This window comes from Eschrichtius robustus, chromosome 14, assembly GCF_028021215.1.
Source record: "Eschrichtius robustus isolate mEscRob2 chromosome 14, mEscRob2.pri, whole genome shotgun sequence".
NCBI lineage: Eukaryota > Metazoa > Chordata > Mammalia > Artiodactyla > Eschrichtiidae > Eschrichtius > Eschrichtius robustus.
This window is the reverse complement of record NC_090837.1, coordinates 79,897,797-79,908,753: the sequence shown is the minus strand read 5'-3', so window position 1 is coordinate 79,908,753 and position 10,957 is coordinate 79,897,797. Positions and strand designations below refer to the sequence as shown.

Genomic DNA, 10,957 nt, shown 5'->3' with positions numbered 1-10,957 from the left:
TGTAAGTAGTTTAGTAACAGACCATGTGGTAAAAATATAGATTCTATCTGGGTCAGGCAGCTCAAGCTCTGACAAGGCTGAAGGTTAATCTATGCTCAAGTGATGGGGAGTGACTTTGTGGCTTTCCTACCATATCTCATCAAATCTAAGACGCGTCAGGGACTCATATCAATTTAGCCTTTTCTCACAAAGACCTGGAATTTAAATGTATGGCATTGATTTTTGAGGTAATAAAATACAAAATAATTTATCTGTGGAGCCAGCAAGGTGATTTTCTCATCATGCTATCAGAGTACCATAAAACATATTTTTCCTATTAAATTTGCCTTGTGCATTTGTTAGAATGAATTCTACATTTTAACATCTCTAAAAATGGGATGTGCTTTACAATGAGTGGTCTCTAAGACTCAATGGAAATATAGGTGGTGTGGCCACATCAGTATATACTAGATGAATATCAGTCCTGCCAGTGGCTATAACCAGGGCAGAAGTTTGTAGTGTATGATTAAGAGTGAAAATTCTAGAGCCAGACCACCAAGGTTTGAATCCTAATTCTGCCACTTATTAGCTGTGTGACCTGGGGCAAGGTATTTAACCTCTCTGTGCCTCAAGTTCTTCATCTTTACAATGAGGCTAACAATGTTGCCCTCATAAAGGTGCGAGAGGACTGAACTAGTTAATATAAGTAAAGCACGTAGCACAGTGCCCATACATAGTAAATGCCCAATGAATGTCAGCCTTTGCCTTTTTAATAAGCACAAGTAGACTCACTACTTTAATAACACCCTTGTTTTAATATGGTAGAAGGACATCTGAATTCATAAGCCACCTATTACCCCTCCTAGTAAGTCAAATCACTACATCCTCACCCATTACCTTGAATCATTTATAGAATTGTCCTTATTTTGCAAATTAGAAAATCGGAGTAAAAGACCTGCTTATATTAAGATAACAGAATTGTAACTAAAACCCAGGTTTTCTTATTGCCATTACAGTGAACTTCCTATCTAGACCATACCTAACTACTACCGCCAATATATTTCTTATCTTTTAACCCCTTCATCTTCTTCTAACCCACCCTTTCACCATCTAACATCATTTAAACCATGGTCACTTTAGTCTCCAAAATGGGCAGTGCTGGTGGGAAGGCAGGAGTCCTTAATATCCATGTAAGATATTCATCAGATATCCACCAAAAATATATTTTTTAATGAAAGAAACAGAAAATCACCATTAGATTATCATAATAATAATTGCTTCAAGCAAGATCCCTTGGTGGGTGCTAAAATTACTGGTTGAAAGGTTAAGCTGAAAACAGAATATATGCATATTGTTTCTGTTAGAAAACCTGAGCCAGCTGGATTCTTCCTTTATGCCATGCTGGCACAGAAGAAAAGGCAGTGCTTCTTTGTTTCAATAAGAACATTTCCCCAGCCGCCCCCATCTCCAAGTTATCTGCCTTCTATGATTCAGGTGGAAAAAGCTGATAAGATAAAGTTGGCAATTATTTGATTACTTCCTTTGAAATGTCTACCAGTAACAAGATTGATCAACACTCTTATTATGCAAATGTTTCTTATCTATTGCCAACTTTCAGATGACCAGACACTGGAGACAGTTACCAGTATCATAGAAGATATAGACCCTTGTTGCCTCAAAGACAACAATGTAATGATTCACACCAGTAACAAATACACAAGGAAAATTAAACAAGAAAAAAACTATGTTTTATAGTACCCTGGTAACAAGATGAGTAAATCCCCTTACTGGTCCCACAGATAAAACTTAATTTATTTTAAATATTTTGTCACCTCAAAATCAATGCCATACATTTAATTTTCAGACATTTGTGGGAAGAGACTCAATACATGTTCCCACTGATCCCATAGTTCACCATTACCCACTGCAGAATGTTCTCAGGAAGAACTCTAACACTCACAGGTGTTATGTGGGTATGGGCTCCTAAAATAAGTGTCAGAGAAGGGAAAGAGCTGGGAAGGAGCTCTGAACTTGTGAAGAAAATGAAAATATTCTATTCACGCAGCTCTACATGACAATCTGATCTTGGACAAGTTCCTTAACCTTGCTAAGTCAGTTTTCCTCATGTGTATAAAATTAAGGCTAGATTAAATAACCCTTAGGACTGTCTAGCTCTACCCACTTGAATTAGAGATATAATTATTTGGGGAAATAACACTGCTGGATTCCCAACACTCCCATTGTTTTCAAGATTTCATTGACATAATAATTCAAGATATTCAACCTTCCAGCTTTTGTTTGTTTGTTCCCCAATATAAGTGCTTCATATGTAATTTTTAGTGCCAATCCAACAGCATTTTAGAACAGAAGGCTATTGAGTGGTGATATGAACAACAAAATCAGCTGAGCCCAACTCCAGAAAACTTCTGTTACAGCTCATGTGCATTCATTCAACAAATATTGACTGTAATGGTTTATATCAGTGATATATCTGTTTAGAAGGGCATAGGTAACTTCTCCAAGAAGCAGACAACAGATAAATCACGAGAGATAACAATGATCTTAAGTTAGTTAAGTATGAGCAACACTCTATTGCTCCAAAGCAAAAGAAACATAGAAACATTATACCTAGTGACTAATAACAATAGTAATAATGTAATAGTTAACGTTTATCGAGGCTTCCTTTATGATCCGTTTTACTGTCCCATTAAATACTCATGACAATCCTCTGATGTAGGTACTATCACTAGCCCCATTTTGCAAATGAGAAAGGCAAAGTGTAGAGAAGTTAACTAAACCAGGGTCATATAGCTAGCATGTGGTAGAGCCTCGAACACAGACAGGTCTGACAACAGAGTCCCCACTTAGCCCTTGGAAACAAACAAAGAAACACCCAACATTTCTTGTCACACACAACCTTTGTTTTCTGAAATATATGTAACTATGAAGATATCTTGGTCAGCATTTAAGGATGAAAAGATACAATGTAACAGAGGCTGTCAACTTCTTTTTGTCTCCAGACACTGACACTTGCAACACGTTGTCCCTCATCACAACCCAGTGATGGAGTTGAGGAAGAAATACCACCCAGCTAATCCTGATATACCCACCTTGAGAATTCCACAGTATACATACTCATATCTTTATTCATAAGCAACACTACATATGGCTCCACCCAAATCTTGCTTGTGGCTCCAAAAGATTTTTAAATAAAATGTATATTCAAAGATTTTTGCCACATTTCTCTCATGCAAGACTCGTGTTAAAAAAATTTCATCACATACTTCAATAGCAGCTTATAATAAAGAAAACTGAATTAATAAAAAAAAATTTAAATGATATATGTTTATAAATTACAGGTATATTATTTCTATATAGATACTGCAGTAAACTAGGGAAGAGAACAATGAGTAAGATGGGTAATCCAGGGAAAGCAGATACTGAACCCAAATCAGGAAGGACTGAGACATAGTCACATATAACTGGAAGGAAGAAGGTTCAACAATTAATCAAGCTAGCAAAAGAAGTATAACAGGGCTTCCCTGGTGGCGCAATGGTTAAGAATCCGCCTGCCAATGCAGGGGTCATGGGTTCGAGCCCTGGTCCAGGAAGATCCCACATGCCACGGAGCAACTAAGCCCGTGTGCCACAATTGCTGAGCCTGCGCTCCAGAGCCCGCGAGCCACAACTCCTGAAGCCCGGGCGCCTAGAGCCCGTGCTCTGCAACAAGAGAAGCCACCGCAATGAGAAGCCCACGCACTGCAACAAAGAGTAGCCCCGGCTTGCCGCATCTAGAGAAAGCCCATGTGCAGCAACGAAGACCCAACGCAGCCAAAAATAAATAATTAATTAATTTAAAAAAATTAAAATAAAAAATAAAATACATTAATCACCTCCAATTGAAGACAAGGCAAAAGCCCTTCAATTGTACAATTAAATAGATTTTTAAATTGGAAATCTTTGTACTTGCATGGAGGTCCAAAAAATGCTGCTGAAACTTGTGTAGCTTTAAAATCAGTCTACTGCAAATTTGTGGAGGAGTAGAGATCTTGCTTCTTGTTTTAACACTTGAAAGCATGACAAGTGTTTGACATTACTTAAGATTCAAGCAACATTAGTTGCCATCAAAATGACTTTATCACATATAAAATTTGCATATAGCTGATGTTTTGCCTTGTAACTTTAGGTTGAATTCATTATGAAACTTATCTGCCTCAAAAGCTAATTTCCAATGCCATTCAGTGTTCCATAATAGAGGAACACTTTTTCTTCTCATTAACAAAAATTTCAATTTTGGTCCTAAGATTTTAAAAAATCACAATAAAATTTTACCACTGCTGAGTCATCAAGCTGATGTGTGGTAGGGCAAGAGAGAAGATTCAGCTTCTATTTCTGATAAAAATTCACAGAACTGATAAAGGTTAAGTCCACAAGAGCAAATGAAACTCACCATTGACACTACTGGCTCAGTAACACAGGGTAGACTCAAATATTTTCTGCAAAGCGCCTGCTAATGAATAATACCACAAATAAGCCATAAACATCTTACATTTTCATAAGATTTGTAAATTTGTACAACTAAGCTTTTTTCTCTGCTTCACACATTTTTATCACTGTAAGTTGTAATACATCTTAGTAGATTCCACTTCATGTTTACTGATTAATTTTTCTCAAATTCTTTGAGCTATTCCCTTTTTTAGTTGTAACATGCAGACTATTCATATAGGGTAATTCTTTTGCCAATTCAAACTCAGCTTTGACCTTTGGAATAAAAAAACAACTTAGTAGTATCAGTAACACCTTTTGGACTCAAGAGCCAAGAAAAACCAAAGAAATCATTTGCCCTGATTTTTAACTATTAATGTTGCTCCCAATATCATCAACTCTTCGGTCAATTATTCTCCCCAAGAGGTTAATAGCCTTAAACAAGTTTATTTTCTCTGGACACATTCCTTCAGTTGTTGCAATTAAGCAGAATTTAATAAACTCACTATCAGTAAACAGTTTTCCTTATTTGGCTAAGCCATTCTAAACTTACTGTGACTCTCATTTTCATTTTTTATATTTTTGAAGAAATTCTGCTGTTATGATTAAAAAATTTTTTTTTCCTAATTGGCTTTTCTCCAAGTTGGAAATATTGTGATGAGTGCTTGGTCTAGTAATGTCGATAGAGATTGTATTCTTTATGTGTCATAGAATATTCATCTTTTAAATTTTCTTCAACCATTTAAAAACATAAAAAACATTCTTAGCTTATGGACTCTACAGAAAACCAGTGGGAGGCTAAATTCCAACTATGAGCCATAGTTTGCCCATCCCTGCTCTAGAACACAGATGTAATTTCTTCCCACTCTCAGATTCAGAACCTAGGATTATCTAGAAAGGTGTGTGATAAGAATCAGTTAGTCATCGGGCTTCCCTGGTGGCTCAGTGGTTAAGAATTCCCCTGCCAACGCAGGGGACACGGGTTTGAGCCCTGGTCTGGGAAGATCCCACATGCCGTGGCGCAACAAAGCCCGTGCTCCACAACTACTGAGCCTGCGCTCTAGAGCCCGCGAGCCACAACTACTGAGGCCGTGCACCACAACTACTGAAGCCCACACACCTAGAGCCTGTGCTCCGCAACGAGAAGCCACTGCAATGAGAAGCCCGTGCACTGCAACAAAGAATAGCCCCCTCTCGCCACAACTAGAGAAAGCCCGCGTACAGCAACGAAGACCCAACGCAGTCAAAAATAAAGAATTTTTTAAATTATATAAAAAAAGAATCAGTTAATCATCATTTATTAGCTTCTCTTCCAGGTAGGGTGGATCCTACTTTATTAAAAGGATGACTACTTCTACTAGACTGTTTATAAACTAGTTCCTGTACAACCAATGGTTGCTCACTTTTTTTTTTAACATCTTTATTGGAGTATAATTGCTTTACATTGTTGTGTTAGTTTCTGCTGTATAATAAAGTGAATCAGCTATATGTATACTTATATCCCCATATCCCCTCCCTCTTGCATCTCCCCCCTACCCTCCCTATCCCACCCCTCTGGTGGTCACAAAGCACCGAGCTGATCTCCCTGTGCTATGCAGCTGCTTCCCACTAGCTATCTATTTTACATTTGGTAGTGTATGTATGTCAGTGCCACCCTCTCACTTCGTCCTAGCTTACCCTTCCCCCTCCCCGTGTCCTCAAGTCCATTCTCTATGTCTGCGTCTTTATTCCTGTCCTGCCCTGGTTGCTCACTTTTAAAGTCAGTAGTGAAATTAGTCATCTCTAATTTCACCCCTTATCTCAACTCTGCCAACATTAAAAGCATTCCTACCTTGCCCTCTTTTTATTCGAGGTCAGAATATGTGGTTCTTTTCTTTTTAAAATTTTATTTATTTATTTATTTATGGCTGCGTTGGGTCTTCGTTGCTGCATGCAGGCTTTCTCTAGCTGCGGCGAGAGGGGGCTATTCTTTGTTGCAGTGCACGGGCTTCTCATTGCAGTGGCTTCTCTTGTTGCGGAGCACGGGCTCTAGGGGCACGGGCTTCAGTAGTTGTGGCGCACGGGCTCAGTAGTTGTGGCTTGCGGGCTCTAGAGCGCAGGCTCAGTAGTTGTGGCGCACGGGCTTCGTTGCTCCGCGGCATGCAGGATCTTCCCAGACCAGGGCTCGAACCTGTGTCCCCTGCATTGGCAGGCGGATTCTTAACCACTGCGCCACCAGAAAAGCCCAGAATATGTGGTTCTTGGACAAGGTACTGTTCAAAGTACTGAACCAAAGCCCTCATTTGTGTCATTCTTGCCAAGTGAGGCCTTCCAACAGCCAGAAAGGCCTCTGCTACACAGGTAATGCTAAGAGTTTGGACTTTTCCACTTGAACCTGAGACTATGGGGTCATAGAGAATGCTATAAAAACTCCATGCTATAAAATCTAGACATTTCTAGATCCTAGAACTGGGATAGAGACATCAGCTCCTAGCTTTACAATTCAGAACTCTACAAAGATGACTCAGAGGGGAGTCCCCCTTCTATCCCTACCAGACAATAGAGAATGCCTAGCCTTGCAGTCATCCTGGCAGATCCTCCCCTCTACTCCTCATCCCTCACCTCTATACCTTCCTCATCCTTTCATATTTGGGGGCTCCTCTTTGTGACCATGGCTAAGTAGAGACCTGACATGGAAACTGAGCCCCTCAAATTTCACATTCTACTGTACACAGGAAACAAGTCACATGCAAACCAGGATACGGATGTTATAACATCTCCTGTAAAGTTACTTTGTAGGCATGGTCACCAGCTAGGAATCTGAAACTTCTACTAATCCATGAAAAAACTAACCGAAGCAGGGTCTGTTAGTTCAATACAGTGATGCTATCAAAGTTCGTGTTTCACCTCGTTGTCCCTTTCTGTTTTTACTCGTTCCCCACCTCACACCTTCTCTTTTCTCCAACTTGAAGTGAGAGTGTTGGGGAGGCTATGGCCACTGGCTTAGTCTACCAGCTAAACTTGCTTTAATCATATGTACGGTGAAGAGGTCTAAAGGATAAGTAACAAGTGTACCTCCCTTGAACCTCCACTCCCAACTCATGATGTCAAGCCTATACCTTGCTGAAGACCCAAAGCGAAGTATTCTTTCAAGGGCCACCACTTTACAACGGCAAAAGCATGTGCCTAGGCTCAAACACCCTTCCATTATGTGAGTGTGGGGACGGTAACTAGGAGAGAAGGAGCACAAAGGACATCAGTGGTCTAACAGGAACCCTGGGCTGAAGCATCCTGAAGAGGAAGAAGAGAATTGGGATCCTAATCATAATGCTTACAGTCTAAAGAATGTATCTGGTCTACAGAATGGAGAGAGATGTTTCTTTCTCCTCAAAATAGTTATACCTTGGTGTGGGGAGAGGGAGATAAGAGCATTTCTTAACATATTCCAGCACAGTTTTCAAGAGTTGTAACTGGTGAATGAATGCCAGGGGCTGAGCGCAAAGCCAGATAAATGGGTAGCAGGCCAACCACACAATTTATCTTGTTGCTGCCAAAATAGTGCCCTCTAGCGGGAAAAATTTTAAACAGTCCTTACTAACACTGACCAGCATCTATTTCTACAAAATATCCACACACAGGCAGCTAAATGGCAACAATTATAACTAGCTGAAACTCTGAAAACAAGTGCTGACATAATTGTGTTTATCAATAACAGCTAACACTGGGCACTTTCTATGGTGAGGCACTGTGCTAGGCAAACACTTTACAGGCATTATCTCACTTAATCCTTACAAGTGTGTGAGGCAGCCCAATTGGCTCTGCTTTATAAATTGAATCTTACAGCTGTAACTTGCCCAAGGCACCCCAACTAACAAGGGGGGAAAATCTGACACTTAAATTTTAAATCCTTGTACGAAATCTGACTCAGAAAAACACAAAGAATGAGAACTACAGCAGAAAGTTGGGAAACGTTTGCAAAACTTTGTTCGTTTTTAATAGAATATTGATTCTGCTTTAACTGGGAATAATAAGTAAATCTCTTTCTGAACAAAATTTTTCATATTTCCCCCAGGTCCAAAAAAAAAAAAAAAAAAATGAAGACCGAAATGATCTGAGGTCCTTCCAGGGCTCCTGTCATCAGGGCTTCTGAATTCCACTCCAAGAGACTTCTTTGTGCTTCTTTCTGTTGTCTTCTTATACTCATGTCCAAAGGCCAACATAAATCATTCAGTAAATCAAATAACATCTAGTACTGCAAACTAAGACAAATAAATAGCTGTCTAAATATTATTATAAAAAAAATAAAACCTATATTCTAGGGACTTATTTTACAATATCATAGGAACCTCAGTAAAACTGTATTTCTGAACAAAAACTAAATAAGGCCTACTTTCTAGCTTTATTTCCTGAAGAAATCACTAATGTAATGCATTTATGTCACGGTATCAGGCTTTAAAGACTAACTACTGGAAAGAAGGAAAATGGTATTTGGAAAGAAGTTCAAGTTGACTGCGGCCACAAATCAATGGAGGGACTAACGGCAACAGTAGCAAAGATTAACATTCACTTGAAGCTGCAGCAAAACCACTGGTCCCATTCCTTCTGCCTACAGAATGAAATCCAAAATTCTTGGGGGGCCATCCTCAGATGGCCCCCCAAACCACTTTCTCAGCCTCATTCATTCAGAGAAGAACTATTTATGTAGCACTTTTAATTACCCCTAGGCACTATTCTAGTTGTTGAGGGGTAAACAGTGAATAATGCAAAGCTCCTGCCCTCAACACTCAGTGAAGAAAAATAAGGTAGGATGTAAAGGGGAAAAGCAGACCAGCATGGGGCCTGGGCGGGGAGGGGTCAGGGTAGGCCTGTCTGGTAAAGTGGCATTTGAGCAGACAGCTGAAGTGAGGGAGGGAATCATGGGGTGTTTGTGCAAAGTCTGACCAGATGGGAGGAAACACTGCAAAGGCTTGGAGGCAGAGGCATGTTTGTAGTTACTTGATAACAGCAAGACCAATGTGGCTGAATCAGAGAGCAAATGGGGTGACAGGAAAGGTCTCGGCCTTGCAGGGGTGAAGGGAGAGGTGTTGGCACACCTTATTGGGTTTTTTAGGCTAGGGTAGGAACTTCACAATTACTCCGAGATGGGAAGCCACGGGAAAGTTTGAAGAGGTACAACATCATCAGACACGTTTTTCAAGGATAATTCTTGCTACAATGTACAGAGTAGAATGGGGAACCACAAGGATAAATTCAGCCTTCTGTCTTATTCCTAGCACCTCCCCCCACCTAGGTGTATTACCATTATTAGCAGCTAGTGTTTACTGAAATCACACGTGTGAGGCATTACCATTTAATTCTTGAAACAAAACTGCCAAGTACCTACTACAAATGGAAGGGAAAATTTAAATAAAGCCTCAGGCAAGATCAAGGAGCTTGTTTACAACAAAGAGCTAATAAATGGTGGAATCATAAAACAAATCTGCCCGATATTAAAGCACTGGTTTCTTCCACTACAACACACAACATACCCTTCCAAGTCAGTAATTTTGTATCAGACCTTTTTAATGACTCAAGTCTTTGAACGTCTTACTCTCTGCCTAGAGCAAACACCCTTTCATCCAATTTCTTTGACAGCAAATTTGTTCATTTTGGAGATCAGCTCAAGCATTCCCTCCTGAGCGAACTCATTCCTGATTCTTCCGGCCACTTGGCTGCTCCATCGCCTGTGCCTTCATAGCAGTTGCTCCATCTTCGTTTCTCTGAAACAATACTTACCTGGGGTAGTGTAACTGTATCCATTTATATATTTCCATCGAGTTCCTCATGATAGCCATACTTTGTCATCATCTCTCCCACCCTTACACTCCTCTCTCCTCCTTCCACTGCCACGCAGAGCAAAATAAATGAATGCTGAATGGAATAATAAATTATCAAAGAACAATATGTAGATCCTTTATGCATCTACTCTATGCATCTTGGACATCTGATGCCACATTTCTTAAAAAATGAAAACAACTCACCAAAAAAAAGAGAGGTAAATATGAGGTGATGAATGTATTAACAAGATGGAGGAATCTTTTCACAATGTGTGTATATCAAATCATCATGACATACACTTTAAATATCCTACAATTTTGTCAATTATACCTCAACAAAGCTGGAAAAAAATTAGCTATGGGTGGCAGTAAGAAAAAATACAGGGCTTCCCTGGTGGTGCAGTGGTTGAGAATCTGCCTGCCAATGCAGGGGACACGGGTTCGAGCCCTGGTCTGGGAAGATCCCACATGCCGCGGAGCAACTAGGCCCATGAGCCACAATTACTGAGCCTGCGTGTCTGGAGCCTGTGCTCCGCAACAAGAGAGGCCGCGATAATGAGAGGCCCGCGCATCGCCGCGCATCGCGATGAAGAGTGGCCCCCGCTTGCCGCAACTAGAGAAAGCCCTTGCACAGAAACGAAGACCCAACAGAGCCATAAATAAATAAATAAATAAATAAATAAATAAATAAATAAATA

General features: G+C 40.1%; 1 protein-coding gene across 3 annotated transcripts in view; it reads right to left on the bottom strand.

Moving 5' to 3' along the window:
- C14H18orf54 (chromosome 14 C18orf54 homolog) overlaps positions 1-10,957 on the bottom strand; it is a 39,214-nt gene that overhangs the window by 1,153 nt on the left and 27,104 nt on the right. The window contains exon 8 of one of the 3 annotated variants that reach the window (XM_068563289.1): positions 4,430-4,489. The exons of 1 other annotated variant lie outside the window; for it this stretch is intronic. In XM_068563289.1, the coding sequence (XP_068419390.1) occupies positions 4,430-4,489 (60 nt within the window). Of the gene's footprint in view, positions 1-4,429; positions 4,490-8,589; positions 8,703-10,957 lie in introns of those variants that run through there. One more of the 3 variants, XM_068563291.1, reaches the window with a different exon arrangement.